Source organism: Scardinius erythrophthalmus (assembly GCF_964197995.2).
Source record: "Scardinius erythrophthalmus genome assembly, chromosome: 14".
NCBI lineage: Eukaryota > Metazoa > Chordata > Actinopteri > Cypriniformes > Leuciscidae > Scardinius > Scardinius erythrophthalmus.
The window spans coordinates 15,567,920-15,585,814 of record NC_138234.1 but is presented as its reverse complement, the minus strand read 5'-3'; the positions used below and the strand labels follow the sequence as shown (position 1 = coordinate 15,585,814).

At 43.7% G+C, this 17,895-nt stretch overlaps 1 protein-coding gene across 1 annotated transcript in view; it reads right to left on the bottom strand.

The window, feature by feature from the left end:
• The window catches only part of LOC308702146 (uncharacterized protein), a 100,167-nt gene that overhangs the window by 8,012 nt on the left and 74,260 nt on the right, over positions 1-17,895 (bottom strand). Inside the window, exons 26-28 of the mRNA XM_081384813.1 lie at positions 11,363-11,536; positions 10,984-11,154; positions 9,630-9,803 (exon numbers count right to left, since the gene is read on the bottom strand). Of these exons, the coding sequence (XP_081240939.1) occupies positions 9,630-9,803; positions 10,984-11,154; positions 11,363-11,536 (519 nt within the window). The remainder of the gene's footprint in view (positions 1-9,629; positions 9,804-10,983; positions 11,155-11,362; positions 11,537-17,895) is intronic.

The following is a 17,895-nucleotide window of genomic DNA, read 5'->3' as shown; positions in this document are numbered from 1 at the left end:
TCGTACTGCGTTTTATCAAAACGCTACGGGAAAAGTCTCTTTTCACGAAACACTGAAGCAAAAAATTATCCTTTAATTTTCATATATGTAAAACGCGTTGCGGCAGCAGCAGTCAGCTATGGCGAGACGGCTTGCTCGCTCATTGGCTGCTCTGCGGCAACTGCTTAAGCCTATCGAGCGAGGCCTGAGATGACATCAGGCCAATTAGGGCGCTTCGAGCCCTCCTCGCCACTTCCCGCCGAAACGGGCGTGGCTTACCTCTATAAAAGGAGCTCGAGAAGGCTGACTCACTTGATTTTTAATCTCTTCAGCGAAGCGCACGCATCGCTGGATCACGGAAGCAGCGTCGTTTGAAGCAAGCACCTCAGCGGGACGAGCCCTCGAAGCCGCTGGCCAACGCCGCCTTCTACAGCCGTACCTGCTGCGCTTTCCGACGCCTATATCCTTTTATTACTATTGCTTTTCTGTGTGTGTGTGTGTGTTCGCTGCAACACTCACCCCTAAAAGAGCTGCGTCTTTTTAAAGATGCCTTCCTGCGGCTCGTGCCGAGCCCCACTCACCGAGGGAGACAAGCACGTCATCTGTGTTTCCTGCCTGGGTGAGGACCATGCAGCGCTCGCGCTCGCTGACGGCGGCTGCCCTCACTGCGAGCTTTTGCCGATGGTGACTCTGAGGACTCGCCTGGCATCCTTCTCCAAGCCTGCATTCACCGCCGCGATGCCGCGCCGTAAAAAGCGCCGCTCGCAGCGGGTCCCGGAACCCGCTCCAGCCCGACCAAGCTCGCCGGTTCGCCCGCCAGCTTCACCGGCCTCTCTCGAATCACTTCCTGATGCTCAGCTCCCGCAGTCTGCCGCCGCTTCATCAGAGGAAGTCGTTTCAGAGGCCGCGTCGGGGGAGAAGGATTCCTGCTCTCTGCTAGCTTCAGGCAGCGAGGATTGGGCGAGCTCTGAGGATCTCGCGCCTCCTGCCCGCAAGCCCTCAACGAGAGCCAACATCGAGACGGAGCTCATGCGAGTACTCGCGCTGGCCGCAGCGAGCCTCGGCCTCGAGTGGTCTGCACCGGAGCCCCCCTCTCGAACCCGGCTGGATGGTAGCTTCCTCCCTGGTGAACGCACTTCTCCGGAATCTAAGCCCGCTCCTTTTCTTCCTGAGTTACATGAAGAAGTTGCGAAGGCTTGGAACGCGCCCTACTCTGCGCGGACGCGGTCATCTGTGTCACCCGCATTTTCCTCTCTGGATAATGCCAAAGACCGAGGCTACCTCTCTCTTCCGCCGGTGGAACAGGCGATAGCGACCCACCTTTGCCCGCCCTCTGCTGGACGGCGGACTAAACCGGTGTTGCCTTCGAAAGCCTGCCGCATGACGTCGACGCTGCTCGCGCGAATTTTCTCCGCCGCTGGGCAGGCCACGTCATCGCTACACACCATGGCTACGCTGCAGATTTACCAGGGTGATCTCCTCCGTAAGCTGGACGAGATGGGACCTGACGCTATCTGCATCGCGGATTTAAGGAGCGCTTCAGATCTCACGCTCCGAGCTACTAAAGCCACCGCACAAGCCATGGGACGGTGTATGGCTTCCACCACTGTCGCTGAGAGGCACTTATGGCTGACGCTCACGGAGATGGCCGATTCCGAGCGCACCGCGTTTCTCGATGCCCCGCTGTCCTCCGCCGGCCTTTTTGGTTCTTCTCTCTCCGAGTTCGTGGAGAGATTTACAGAGGCCCAGAAAGCATCTCAAGCCTTCAAGCACTTCCTGCCGAAGCGCTCCGGTTCTGCAGCGGTTCGTGACAAACGGACTCCGCGGAGCTCTCAGCCTCAGCCCCCGCCTTCGGCCGCCTCTTCGCAGCAGCCACAACAGCGCAGCTCGAGGCCCCGCTCTCGGTCCAGCGCCCGGCGCCCCTCTTCGCGCGGGCCGCGATCGAGGATTGTGGTAAAACCGGAAGTGCCGAAGAAGTCCTAGCAAGCCTAGGAAAGCGCAGGTGTGTGAGTCCCGTTGCGACCGGCCTCTCACCCAAGCGCCCCGCTGTTTCAGTCCCAAGATTTGCGACTGTTCCAGCGTTTTCTGCAGAGAGCAAGTCCGCACTGCTGCCCGCTTGCCTGCACACAAAAGCCGTTCTCACGGCTACCCAGATAAATCTCAAAAAGAGTGTATTTTCTGGTGTCCCGGCCACGGCCGATGGTGCTATAAATGTAGTCTCGATGCCCACTCCTCAGTGCACATCACTACACATAAGCACAGCCCTACACTTAGGGCCCGCGCACATAAAATCGACTCAGGTCGGTTGCGCTTCCAGCATAGTGAGAGTGCCCACTTCCCAGTGCCCACGAACACTATGTCTAACAGATCACAGGCTCTCTGTAAAAACGAGAACTGTGAGCGCGCGCTCTGCTCAGGCAGACGCCGCGCCCAAAGCAGTAAATGTGCCCGCTCCCAGCCCACATCTTTCTCAGTCCTCCCTCACTCAGCTAAGCACTGTAGTAAGGTCGAGGACGAGCGTTTCGCCCGCTGTATTAAGCGCGCGCCCCGCCTCAAATGCCACAGGCATAACGCCTATGTTTGTATCCCCCGAAGCGCCTCTGTCGCACAGCGATCAGAGCGCGCTCCGTATCCAGCCCCTAGCCAGGCACGCAGAAGCATGGGCAGCGCTCCCAGGGGTTTCGGACTGGGTGCTAGGCATTATAAAGAGAGGCTTCTCGCTACAGTTTTGTCGACGCCCTCCCCGCTTCATAGCGCGCGTCGAAACTTCGGTTTCGTTGGAAGTAGCTCACCTACTTCGAGCCGAAATATCAAAACTGATAAGCAAAGGGGCGATAGAGCGCGTTCCCCCAGCTCTAAGCGAAGGGGGACTATACAGCAGATACTTTCTAGTCCCCAAAAAGGACGGCGGTATCAGACCCATACTGGATCTAAGACGGCTGAACAGAGTATTAGTGAAACGCAGTTTCAAAATGCTCACAACCAGCAAAATTCTCGCGCATGTTCGCCGAGAAGACTGGTTCATGTCGATAGATCTGAAGGACGCGTATTTTCAAATACAGATAGCGTCACACCACAGGCGATACTTGAGATTCGCCTTCGAGGGTCAGACAAACCAGTATACAGTCCTGCCATTCGGCTTGTCCCTAGCACCTCGTACATTTACGAAATGCATGGACGCAGCGCTCGCTCCTCTCAGACTCAGAGGCATGCGAGTGCTGAACTATTTGGACGACTGGTTGATCCTAGCTCAATCACGATCACAGCTCGTGGAGCACAGAACCATTTTACTCGATCACCTCGAGAATCTTGGTATCACAGTCAACTGGACAAAGAGCTCATTGAACCCCAGTCAAACGATTTTGTTTCTGGGCGTCGTTCTGGACTCACAGTCTATGACAGCGCGGCTGTCACCGCAGCGCGTGTTGATCATTCAGCGCGCGGCGAAGTCTTTCCGCCGCGGCGCTGTCACCCCGCTCAGGAAGTTTCAAAAGATGCTGGGTCTCATGGCTTCAGCATCGTCAGTTCTCCGGCTGGGCTTGCTCCGCATGCGCCCGCTGCAGTTCTGGTTGAAAGCGCGGGTACCGCACAGAGCGTGGGCGACCGGTCGATTACGCCTCAAGGTCGATCAGGGCTGTGTTTCAGCCCTGGCGCCTTGGACGGCGGACGACTGGTACCAATCAGGTGTAAGCCTGGGGACTTCCTCGAGAGTGAGGATGGTGTCGACAGACGCATCCACCTCGGGATGGGGAGCTCTGCTCGAGGGCAGACCGTTCTTCGGCCTGTGGTCGGAACGAGAAAGGCTCCAACACATAAACTGCCTAGAAATGCTGGCAGTGCACAACGCGATGACGCGTTTTTGTCCCCACATCAAGGACGAACACGTCATAGTCCGTTCGGACAACATGGCTGTGGTGTCCTACATAAATCGCCAGGGCGGTCTGAAATCCATATCCCTGTACAGGCTGGCGAAACGCCTCCTATTATGGGCTCAGCACAACTTACGCTCGCTGAGAGCAGTGCATGTACCTGGGCTTCAGAATGTGGGCCCAGACAGACTGTCCAGGAACAATGTTCCCCCAGGCGAATGGTCTCTACACCCACAAACAGTCCGGCTGTTGTGGGAGAGATTCGGCAGAGCGGAAGTGGACCTTTTCGCGTCCCGCGAAAACGCGCACTGCCCCGCGTTCTTTTCAAAGACCGACAGCGCGCTGTCCCGAAGGTGGCCGCGCTGCCCGTTATACGCTTTTCCCCCCCGTCTCCCTCCTGCCACAGGTGTTGGAACGGGTCAGGAAAACAAAATGCCCAGTCCTGCTTGTAGCTCCGTTCTGGGAGAACCAGACATGGTTCCCAGTTCTGATGCAGTTGGCAGATATCGCTCCATGGCCACTGCCGTTGAGGAGAGATCTCCTCTCGCAGGCCGGGGGCTCGATTTGGCACCCACACCCGGAACTGTGGTCCCTTCATGTGTGGGCGCTCAACGGATACCCGTTGGTCTCGCAGAGGGAGTCGTGAATACCATCACTCAGGCTAGAGCGCCGTCGACTCGGCGGCTTTATGCTTCGAAGTGGTCGGTTTTCTCCGGCTGGTGTACAGCTCGGAGCATTTCACCCCTCGAATGTGAGGTAACGGAGGTTCTCTCCTTCCTACAAGAGCTGTTGGATAAGGGCAGATCCCCTTCCACGCTCAAAGTGTATGTGGTGGCTATTTCAGCGTTCTCTGGTTCAACGCTGGGTCAGTTGCTGGGAAGGAATGATTTAGTCATCCGCTTCCTCAGAGGAGCTAGGAGACTGAATCCGCCCAGACCTCCTTCAGTCCCTTTGTGGGACCTTTCTACGGTCCTGGCGGCCATGAAAGGTGCCCCTTTCGAGCCTATCCAGTCTATTAGCCTCAAACATTTGTCTTTCAAAACAGTGTTTCTGATGGCTCTCGCTTCAGTGAAGCGCATAGGCGACCTGCACGCGCTCTCTGTGAGCCCGGCGTGCTTGGAGTTTGGTCCTAATGACTCTAAAGTCATACTCAAACCTAAGCACGGCTATGTGCCGAAATCCCTCAACACGCCTTTTCGGGCTCAGGTCATTTCCCTGGCTGCCCTGCCGGCATCGAGTGAGGAAGGGGACTCGAGTTTTCTTTGCCCTGTTAGGGCTTTAAGAGCTTATATGTGCCGCTCTGCTGTCTTCAGACAGACAGAGCAGCTCTTTGTATCGTTCAACGGACGTTCCAAAGGAATGGCTGTTTCGAAACAAAGTCTATCCAGATGGATAGTTGACGCCATAGAGCTGGCTTATACTGCCAAGGGCATTCCATGCCCGTTGGGAGTCAGAGCGCACTCTACGAGAAGCGTTGCTTCTTCGTGGGCTTGGTCCAGCGGGATTTCCCTACAGGATATATGTACGGCGGCGGGCTGGGCCTCGCCGTCTACATTTATCAGGTTTTATAACCTAGAGGTTCCCGCCTTGCAGGCTAAGCTTTTGTCGGTGTAATCTGTTCAGCCGTCTAGTCAGACCGCTGAAACTCATGCGCAATGCGCTACCGACTATCTTGGGCAGAACTGTGTAAGACCCACATTTTCCGCATTAGTTCAGGTTCCCTACCCTGTCTATGTGATGTTATACTTGCGTCTGTGGACATGTCTATTCTACGACGCTACAGTTTAGGGAATTAAGGCTCCCACCCTTATTCCCTGACTCTGTGTGAGTCAATCAGGAGCCGGTTGCACCAACAGGGCTTTACTAAGCCTGGTCCTAACTGCTAAGTAGGTCTTAGTTAAGACCAGTCTTTAGAGTTGACTTAACGTCAGTTGCACCAACCAAACTTAAGCCTAGGCTTAACTACGCCTGGTCTTAGCGTTGCGCGTTCATGTGAATGACCATGGAACTATAGCAGTTGACTAGCAGTGTGCGTTGCTAGGTTACGCTGTAAACTATCTGCCGCTGTTTTGTTAACTTGTAGCTGTATCAATCGACACGCGGTGGATTTGTGGACATTAATCATGTCTCCAACAGTGTTTTGAAACGCACCATTTGCATAAAAACAGCACTATGCTACTGCTGGTGTCAATGCTGCGTTGTGGTTCGACACAAACTGTAACTGTTTATCTCTCCGACAGAATCGAAACGTCATTGTAACAATGTAAATGTCCAATGGATTGCTTCTGTCCCTAATAACTCTCTCCCGTCTATTTTTTTGTGATTGATACATGTATCCCTTGTGCTTTTTGTTTAATAAAAAAATAATAATAATAAAAAAAAAATAAAAAAAAAACTCTCTCCCGTCTAAAAGCCCGCTATGTCTTTACTGCTGAGTTATCAAGTGGTTATAGAAACACTATCTGTCGGATAACGGCTATTAACGCTATTATATGCCTAGATTTTGAATTTACGCCTGCTACTGACTAGGCGTAAGATTTACGTCCGGTCTTAGTGAGAAGAGGATTTAAGCCTGGGTGGTGCAACTGTCGTAACTTTTAGGTTGGACTTAGAATGCTGAGTTAAGACCTACTTACCTTAAGACCAGACGTAAGCCCTGTTGGTGCAACCGGCTCCTGGTGATTATGCACTCTATGCCTGAAATAGCTTCCGGTGATCAGTGTTTTTATCCCAGCACGCACGGCGTTTTGCAAGGGGTTCCCGTAGCGTTTTGATAAAACGCAGTACGAGAGGACTCTCGTAAGAGAACGTACTCGGTTACTAACGTAACCTCGGTTCTCTCTAGAAGAGGGAACGAGTACTGCGTTCTCTGCCGTGCGTACGGTTCACTCTGGTTCGCTTCGGCGATCAAAATCAAGTGAGTCAGCCTTCTCGAGCTCCTTTTATAGAGGTAAGCCACGCCCGTTTCGGCGGGAAGTGCATTGGCCTGATGTCATCTCAGGCCTCGCTCGATAGGCTTAAGTAGTTGCCGCAGAGCAGCCAAAGAGCGAGCAAGCCGTCTCGCCATAGCTGACTGCTGCTGCCGCAACGCGTTTTACATATATGAAAATTAAAGGATAATTTTTTGCTTCAGTGTTTCGTGAAAAGAGACTTTTCCCGTAGCGTTTTGATAAAACGCAGTACTCGTTCCCTCTTCTAGAGAGAACCGAGGTTACGTTAGTAACCGAGTACGTTTTCATTAAAGTCAGTTTGATCTACTAAGTGCAATCTGTAGTATCATTAAATAACATCATCAGTAGGCCTATATCTTCCATACTTTTCCATGTGCACGATAAGGTGTGAAAGTGGAATGCAGAAGCAGGACGGTTACCATGGTAACGAAGGACGCCTGCTTGTGCACACCGATGGAAATTGTTACATGAATTTACAAAACTATCAGATTAAAGTTGGAATATTACATTTATTCGTCAAGTTTAAGTGTAACACATATGTGTGTTAATATAACACGTATTTTGCAGATGCTAGGATATTTGATGTGCAGGTTCATCTGGAAGATATCAATACAGAAATCACCTTTAAGATGTTTATGACTGGGGACATTTAAACATAAGTGGGCAGTGGAATGGGGGGAAACGCAAGGTCGAGACGTGTTTTTAAAGCTGAACTTCTTTTCAATTTAGAACGCCGTGTCATGCGCAAGACGCTGCAGAAGAGCGAGCGCAACGTCCGTCTAGTGCGCGTATGCCTAGAAAAGCAATGAAAAAGCGCATTCTGTATGAACGGACCCTTACACAGATTTCCAGATGAAGTGTTCTTAAACAGATTTGGAAAGGTGTGCTGTCTTATCATTCCTCCGTCTATTTGAAATCCATGGATCACCCTTGTGTTGCTGCTTGTTCATACACAAAAATACAAATGATTACAAATGAATAAAAGACTATCTAGTATGGAAGCCTGTCTCATATACTGATCATTTGTCTTTAATGTTATTCACTGCAGAGCGTGCCAAGTTTGCTGTGATGCATTTACACGGCTTTGACCAGTGGATGTCGCTAGTGTGGCACGCCCTTCTGCTCCGCTGCTTTGCGCATGCGTAGAAGTGCGAGAAAATAAGTCATTATTACGAGAAAGTTTCTCATTATTATGAGATGTTAAGTCATTATTATGAGAAAGTTTCTCATTATTACGAGATATTAAGTCATAATTATGAGAAAGTTTCTCATTATTACGAGATGTTAAGTCATTATTACGAGAAAGTTTCTCATTATTACGAGAAAGTTTCTCATTATTACGAGATGTTAAGTCATTATTATGAGAAAGTTTCTCATTATTACGAGATGTTAAGTCATTATTACGAGAAAGTTTCTCATTATTACGAGATGTTAAGTCATTATTATGAGAAAGTTTCTCATTATTACGAGATGTTAAGTCATAATTATGAGAAAGTTTCTCATTATTACGAGATGTTAAGTCATTATTACGAGAAAGTTTCTCATTATTACGAGATGTTAAGTCATTATTACGAGAAAGTTTCTCATTATTATGAGATGTTAAGTCATTATTATGAGAAAGTTTCTCATTATTATGAGATGGATAAAGGCCTATATAAATAAAGGCCTTCTGAAGCGAATCGATGCGTTTGTGTAAGAAAAATAATTCATTTTCAAGTTACGCTTTAGATTTATGTCAAATCTGTATGTTTCGTTTGGCCGGAAGCTAGCCATTTTACTTTATAAAGTTTATACGGATATTTTTCTTACATCTCCATCTTCCTCATCATCACTCCACATAAAGTCAACATCTGAGATACTTCCATCAGCTATATGTTCAAGCACTTCAAGAACTATATATTCTGCATATGAAAAAGTTTAAAAAATGTATCGGTACTGTGATATAGATTTTTTATATAAGAAATTTCAATCAGCATTACTGGACTTCAATTACTGGAATGTGATTTCAGTAACAGGCTTTTGAACCCACTGTCCATTCTAATGGACAGACACATTTGAAAAAATCCTGATTTAAAATTTTAAATTCTACAATCGATTTTTAACTTTAATAAGTTCAATCTTTCTATTTTACATACAAACTATGAAATACTGACAAACATATCAAAAAATGTAAATAAAACCATAGAAAATGTTGCTTGCTTCTGTGTTTGGAGTGAAGTGCTGACATGCTTCTCTTCAAAGTAGTGTTTTTTTATATAATTACTACATGCAGAGCTTTACTGCCATTTGATTGGATGACAAGCGTCCAATCTAATGGACTGCAGGCTTTAAACTAGGTGAAATGCTTCAGAAGTAAAAAAAAAGGGGGGTTGACATGTGATGTCCATTGTAATGGACGCAGGGTCTGAATGGGTTAATTCCCATACTCTGTTTTCAACTGTCACAATAGTTCTGTGTGCTGGAAGATGTTTATTCTCTTTCATTTTCCTTCTATTTCTTCTATGTCTCTTTTCTTTATTCTTTATTGTAGCAGCAGATTTATTTTCAACATTTACACAATCAGTACAATGTATTAAAGTCTTCATATTTAACACAATAGACCTTAGTCAGGTTAGACGACATATTGAATTTTATGTGGATGAAAATGAGGTTGTGAGAAAAACAAACATATATAGCAGTGTTCTAAGATTTATTACTAGTTAAAAGACATTTAAAATAAAAAATAATCAGAAGCTGCAGAGCTATAAACACTATTACTTGTTGTCTTAAAATAAAATAAACAGTGAACTGTAATCTCACAGTAACTGCTGTACAGTATAATGTTACTTACACTAGTTTCTCCAGTTTGCATTGTGGGTTCATCAGTAGATCACTGAGGTTTTTCACTCCAGAGTCTCCTAGTTTATTCCCGCTCAGGTCCAGCTCTCTCAGGTGTGATGGGTTTGATTTCAGAGCTGAAGTCACAGCAGAACAACCTTCATCTGTCATTCTACAGCAGCCTAATCTACATTTGGAGGAATGGGAAAAAGAAAATCTTCATTTTGCAAAGTTATAGCATCTTCATAACAAATAAAGGACAACTTCCAAACTGATTTTTAAGCCCTTCAATGGTAGAGGAGACACGAACCGTGCTTTACACGCGACCCGCAAAAAAAATTTTATCAGGAAGAATCACACCCCTGAAATCAAAGTGCCATGGTAGGTAAAACTAACTTTACTTAACATTTTCTTATATTGAAAATGTTAATTTCCTGTTATCTCTTGGCATATCTGAAAGCCAGGGTTTTACTAATATCTGTCATTATTAGCAGAAAACACACATTGTTTAGTCCTCTTGATTGCAATAAAAAAATAGCAACCTACACATTCTGAAACTAGACACATGCCACAGTTGTAATATAAATCTTAAGTGAAAAAAATCTATTCCCTTAACAGATAATCTATTATAAAATCTACAAGTTAGTCAAAATTTACCGCAATAAATAAAATAGAATTTGATAAATTCTAGTAAAAGGTCATGAGTTATTTAAATAGCTTTCTAGTTTATGTTGGTGCAGGATAATGATTTCTCCTCTTCTCATTAGTCTTTTTGGTTTATGTGGCTGTTTTTGATCATTTGGTCTCTGACCAACTCAGAAACCGAAAAAAAAAAAAAAAAAAATGATTTACTTGCATCCAAACACTCTTTGTCCACAAAATCTTATCAAAACTTTCCACAAATCCGCGGTAGGCCTTCTTTTGGCAGCGAGAGAAAATAACCGGAAACACAACCTGCTTGACCTTGAATAACTATGCAAAAAGTCCATGTTACATTTAAACCCGCGTTAGGTTGTGCCCCGCGCTCCCCTATAAATTCTCTGAACACGCGATGTATAATTAATTAATGGCCTGATTCTATGTTTACATTAACATGGTAGGCTATAAATATTGGGGGGTTATTGTTTTGGTTATTTACTACGCCCCTGGTCGTGTCTGGCTAGTTTGTCATTTGAAAATCACTAAAAATATTAACTGAAAAAAAGAAAAAAAAAAGAAATCAGAATAATCTAATAATAAATTTATTGTGGTTTTGTGTCTGTCAATCACCCCTGACTGAATCAAATGAGGAAATAATATTACCAACTACTGTAACATTACTATTAAAGGTAATAAAAATACTATTTTTAACCATGTGAAATACTCACATCAGTGTGTTGAGTTGACAGTGTTTATCCTGCAGTAGAGCAGAGATCTGATTCACTCGTGTGTCTCCTAGTTCATGTCCACTCAGATTCAGCTCTCTCAGGAGTAATGGGTTTTTACCCACAATTCCAGTCACATACTGACAGGCTTCCTCTGCATCATAACTCAAAACACTGCAGAAGAGAAGATGAAGCAGGATTCAGTTCAATTGTCTACTAAACTTGGTGTAATGACAAAATCCATTTTACATGACTTTAGTGGAATCATGCATTAACTTTGATGTAACAACATATTATGAAGCTTATTGTATTATTGAAATAATATTTCTATAAATAAATTGGCTGCATGCAATGTATGTTGTATTATTTTATCATGTCTCACCTCAGTGTCTTCAGTTGACAGTTCTGATCCAGTAGTAAATCATTGAGCTCCTTCACTCCTGATTGTCCAGGATCATTTCCTGTGAGATCCAGCTCTATCAGGTGTGAAGGGTTTGATCTCAGAGCTGAAGCCAGAGCTTTATAACCTTCTTCTGTGAAACTGCAGTCTGAGAGTCTAGAACAAAAATGACATTGTAACATTCAGTTAATTAATCAGTTATTCTAGATAGAACAAAATAAATTAAATGAACTGAACTGAATTATAGTTTGTTCCTTGTACAACACAATTTAAAGTCAGTTGCAAAACAAAATCAGACAACTGGAAATGCAGTCAAACAAAAGCCCCCAAAGAAGATGTGAAATGTCCAGTTCATGCTGGAAAGCCTACATATTTCACACTAGCTGAAGCAGCTTTTTAAGGCTGAATCTAACAAAATGTTTCTAAAATATATCCACAGTAGTGTAAAACTCATTGGCCTGGTTTCACAAACAGGGCTTTGATTAAACCAGGAGTAGGCTTGAGTAGCGCAGCACGCCCTGTTGATGGTTCCGTAAACAAAACAAACGTGACTAACTAGCTAGACTTGACTCGTGATCATGGCTGACTTTGAGGAATTGTCAGAGGAATTTTACTGTGTATCAAACCAAGATCCAGAACCATATAGTTTTGAGCCAGAATACACAGACGAGGAGTTACAAACTTTGGAATCTGTAAGACAAGATGCCGAACAGATTGATGTCGAAGGGAGAATCAGAACGAACACGGACTGGTGGTGTAAATGTGGAACATGCCAACCTATGCCGCCAGAAACCGAGTGCCTTTGTTGTAATGAATGGGACCGGGTATTGCCATCAATGTCAAGGCTTGATGACAATCAAAATATTTGCGTCACTACCACGGAAGATTTCTCTGCCCTAATGACCCGGTGTTACGGATCAACTGGGGATCATGTTAACTGGGGAACGCGCGTGCACGCAGATAGTTTTACCTGGATTTCCAGCAGATGTTAGACGGCTACAGATTCGTCGCAGCCATTTTTCACGGATCCATGATTAAAAACGTATGTTTCACCAGTTGTATACACACTGGTATGCATAATAATGCGATTTGTTTTTGAAGTGTATATTCCTGCGTATTTGACGCAATTTCAAATAAGTTTAACATACTTAAGTGTCAAGCTCAGAAACCACGCCTATGTTAACATGGGGCATTCGGTTTCATTGAATGAACAAACAGACTTGTCAGTGCACTTCAGAAGACGTGTAAGAATCTTCTTCTCAACATTATTGTATCATATTTTCTGTAGTGTGTTGTCATGAGTTCTAATCACAAATAACAACAGACAGTAGATAAATTAAATTAGCTAGGCTACCTAAAAGAAACATAAATTTCAAAGTCATTTACATTTTTTTTCAAGTTGCATTTATTGATCTGCATATAGCCTAATTTTATAATGGATATATTATTTTTTATTTAAAAACACTTATCAGCTTATTTTACTCTGCTGATTATATTAAGATCTCTTTTCTGTACAACCAGCTCTGACGCCTCTGTATCCTTTTCCCTGGACATAAAGCAGCTATGCTTATACACGTAGGGTCATAAAATTACACATTGTGTTGAGCTTTCCTGTAGCTCAAACAGTAGAGCGTTGGTGCTTACAACGCCAAAGTCATGGGTTCGATTCCCAGGAAAAGCAAGAACTGATAAATGTGAAGGTGTACTTTGAAACGCGATGCAAGTCACTTTGGATAGAAGTGTCTGCCAAATGTGTAAATGTACATTATGCTCAGGAGCATGAACTTGAATGTTGTGTATATGTCTTATTGAGAGTGAGGAGTTGTCGTCACGGTATAGAGCCCCTCCCCTCGATCCGCCATGTTGGTGTGTTGTTAACTCGGTAGTAGAGGAGGTTTTCGCAATTCCGCACTGTTTTACCATGCCTGGAAGTAAAAACTGCTCCAGTGTTTGTCACAAGAAGCCAAGCGCCGACATTAGGCATTTCTCAATAGCAAGTACGCAAAGTTCGGACTTAAATGCCAAGTCCAGCTCAGGAGAATGACTCCCGAGGACGCGCGTCACTCAGCTCGCTCTGCTACTCCGGTTATCTCACTCTGTATGTACAGATTTTAGGCAACAATAAAACGAAATATGTTATAAAACACTACACTGCCTCTTTTCGTTTTCATTTAAAGAAATCTTAAACATTACACAAATGTGGTTCAGGCAACGCATATTTATTATATTCACTACATGTAACGTTAGCATATTTATAACAAAACTTTTTTTTTTAATTGTTATATTTAAATTGTTCTTTTCGTTTAAATTTTAAAAATATTAAACTTATTAATATGGTTCAGGCAATATAGTATGTGCATTTGTACTCTGATCATCACTGTAATAAAAAAAAAAAAAAAAAAATACAAAACTAAACTAAACCCTGTCTCTTTTTGTTGAATTTCAGTTTTATCAATAATAGCCATTATAAAAGTAAGTAGCCTATAAGTAAAAAGTACAAGAAGCTATACAATAAGAAATAAAGCAAACGATTCAGTCAAACATACAAAGTCAGCGCTCTAGTCTAACATTACAACAACGGTAAAGTTAAATAGCCTAAATATAAAGTTATGAAATTTCACTTAGCCCTCAGTTTGGCCAGGGAACAAGATTCACAAGACCAAAGATCGCCCGTTAGGTCAACACAAGACGAATTATATCTCATGTTATACTCTAAATACCGCTGTTTTGCGCTTGGTGTGAGCTTGTTCCTGTAAGGTCCCTTTTCTTTCGCTTTATCTTTTTGCATTGCTTTACTTTCTTCCTTTTCTTTTTCGTATTCGTAGATCAGTCTGTGTCCCGCTGAAATAATAAATAGCCTAATAATAATAGCCTAATAAATGCGCAAAAATGAAAGAGCTCTGGAATGTTTAGTCGCGCTTCTGTGTAGTTCTGAAGGCGTTGCCCCTGGCAACCGATAGCGTCTCCTTCCATCATGGCCGACAGGCTCAGACCCCGCCCAAATCAACCCAAGTCGGCACGTGACTCCTCACTCTCAATAGCGTGCCGCACGAGTGCTATTTTTAGACCGCAAGGCCGCGTGACGTCAGCAACGTAAACCGGAAGGGGGTCAACATAGAAGCGCGCTCGCTTATGATTCATGCTAGTACTGCTTGTTTTCTGCCGGTTATCCCTCAAATAAGAACATGCCGAGTAAACACTGCTGCTATGGAACTTGCAGAAACGACTCCAGACACTATGACCGTCCACATATGAAGGATGTATTCTTTATTCGTTTCCCGAAGCCAAAAACCTAGAGGGATAAATGTGAACGATGGGTCTACGCCCTAGACATTATTTTGAATGAATGAATAACTCTCTCTCTCTCTCTCTCTCTCTCTCTCTCTATATATATATGTATGTATGTATGTATATATATATATATATATATATATATATATATATATATATATATATATATATATAGTTACTTGTAGGTGCTACTACTGCCTTGAATGACATGTATTTATCATAAAAGTCATATGTAGGCCTAACGTTACTTTCTTAAAATACTCTTATTTAAATATGTAAGACATGTTCAGCCTCTGCCTTTTTCTAGCAAGCCTGGTCATGCTACAGGTAGGCCCTAGATCTGACAGATTTACTTTTTCTGTAGTAAGGAAACAGCCTTAGGGGGGAGGGTAAAATAATTGAGAGAATTTAGATTTGATATTAATTAAAAATTAAGTGTTGTTGGTTGTGACCAAGTAGCATTAGCGATCGCTAAACAAAAAATAAATACATTAATAATAATAATATAAATTACCCCCAACAACTGTCAGACGTAAGACAACCAGACAGGACATAGGGTGGTAAAAGATAGCTTGTTGAAACTGCAAAATGTCACTGTCAGTGGCGTAAGTGGGGGGAGAAATTCTGTCGATAACAATCTACCTCTGGATCAGGTCGGCTCTTTTTCCCGTCTTTTTCAGCCCTCTACACTCAAGCCATCTCTTCAATTGAATATTTGTATGTTCTTCTACTTCTATACCAGTGAATTTGGCACCGGGGACATCATTCTCGGACAGAGTTAGCAGGTTTAGCTCAGTAGACATCTCGTCCGTAAACTGTTTACATGCGTCTAGCATGAGTGACACGCGCGAGTTTGACCCCCCTAGCAACCGTCGCTAGCTTAATGAATATTAATGAGAAAAGGTGACGTATATCGTGCGGTACGCGAGCATCACAGTCCCGCCCACAGCCGGTGCCGGAAGTAAAAATTCAATCCAATTTCTCCATTGACAGTTGGGGTATAAGCCATAAAAACGTAACCATACATGGTAGACTTAAAACCAGCTACGGCTGTACTAAGTGACTGTATATGCTCATATAACCGCCAAAAGTTCATGGGGCACTAACCTTGTTTTGAGATAAATGCCTTTTATTCGCGATGTCTTGGAGAAGTACCTAGGAACTTCATTACCCACAATCCTAAACAATCCCACAATCCCACAGTGATGCATCTGATTGGTGGAGCTCGTGTAAACCCCGCGAAAGTTCGTGAAGACTCAAGATAAATAGAAAAAAGAAAAAAAAACTGTTGCGTTTTTTTGCAGGTATCACTGATGTGACATTTGAACCGAGGAGTCTTCATATGGTATGAGTCATATCAAGCATTTTATGATGCCACTGTCAAAACAATATTTACCTTAGGCATACCCAGAGCCATAGTTAATAAACTGAATATGATGCACTTTCTGGTTTGCTGACCTTCACTTTTTAATTTTCACTTGTTGTTATTAAGAAAATACATTAAATGTTATTAAAATTAAGGATGAACTATAACTTCATGAATAAAATGAGCATGGACCACAAGTGGGAAATTGTTGAGGCATTTGTCAGCAACCTGCCCGTGGGCCGCTGAAACTGATGAGCAGAACGCCGCGCGGACTGCCAGATCTGCACCCGTGAGCCGCGGACCGCCAGCCATGCTTTCCAGTCTATTTACACAATTACTACTGAAAGAACTGCTATAAACGGCACAAGAAAAAGTTCGCGTGGCTGTCGTCAGATTTTAAAGTCGCTAAAGGCTCTTTCGCGGTTGTGGCTTCAGTCGACTTCAGTGAGGCGCGGTGGTTTATGGGATGAGTAGTTCCTTCGCTCGGAAATGAAAATATGTACACAGTCTTGTACCTTTGACTTTTTTTGGATTTTCTCGCCGTTTTTTCACTCGAAATGATATGTTGTATGCCTATGAGTTCAGCCGTAGCTGGTTATCCTCAGACATGCTCTTAAACTCTTTAGATACGGATTTTCGAAAACGTCAATGGGAGAAATGAATGGGAAATTTACTTCCGGCACCGAAGCGCTCTCGGGCTGTGGGCGGGACTGTGATGCTCTATTCACCTTATTCCGGAAGTAGCACTGGGTGGCGCCATGCGCGTAATCTCACTTCCTGGTTTAGCTACTTAGCGCTTTGTTTGCCCTGGTCCAATCTGTTATTATCTGTCTTGATATATGTAGATAGACTATAGTATCATAGCCAAATACGTTGGCCTATGGTTATTAACAACTGCTGCAACGTACTAAAGTACATTTCACTTGAAGCTTTTGAAACAATGCCACAATCAAATTATTTAATAGCTGTGTCTTTCTAATAGCTATTACTTAGTTATGAAGATGTGCACAAACACTACGACATGTAAAGTTTGAAACATTATTACACCACAGTTTGTTTGCTTAATCACCAGATACATTTGCAGTGTATAGCCAACAGATGAGAAAACAAGTAATAAAAACTCTGTGAGTGTTTTAGCGCAATTTTCTCACGTCATGGGATCACAACACTAAGAGATAGTAAATGAAAGAGAAAATATAAAAATACCCCAAATCGCACGAAAATAACACCCAAAACACACATAATTAAATCGTGCATTTATTAGAACTAGTTTCGGTGAAGAAATGTCACTTTTCCATTTTCAGTGGAAAATGAATAGGAATTGTATTCTGTATTGGCGAAATATTTTAGTAACATATGATAATTACTCATGATAATTATATATTTCTCCAAATATACAACAATAGTTTTATAGGTGAAAAGGCAATATTTTTCTTATTTCTCTTCATATAAAGTTTTAATTAATTTTTGTAGCATAAAGGAAAGATTTTTGATCAATTCTTTTTTTCTAATATTATTTTAAATTTTAGAAGCTATCGATTGCAATTTGTTTCAACTCGATAGCTATTATGGTTGCAGAGAAATTTGCAAAAAACGGATTTTTTTCTGGAATTTCCAGGACATAACATAATGCCGAAAACCCGAAGTCTCTAGGTCAGGGTTCACCAATCTCGGTCCTGGAGGGCCGCTGTCCCTGCAGAGTTTAGCTCCAACCAGCTCCAACACACCTGTTTGAAAGTTCTAGTATGCCTAATGAGACCTTGATTAGCTGGTTCAGGTGTGTTTAATTGGGGTTGGAGCTAAACTCTGCAGGACACCGGCCCTCCAGGACCGAGATTGGTGAACCCTGCTCTAGGTG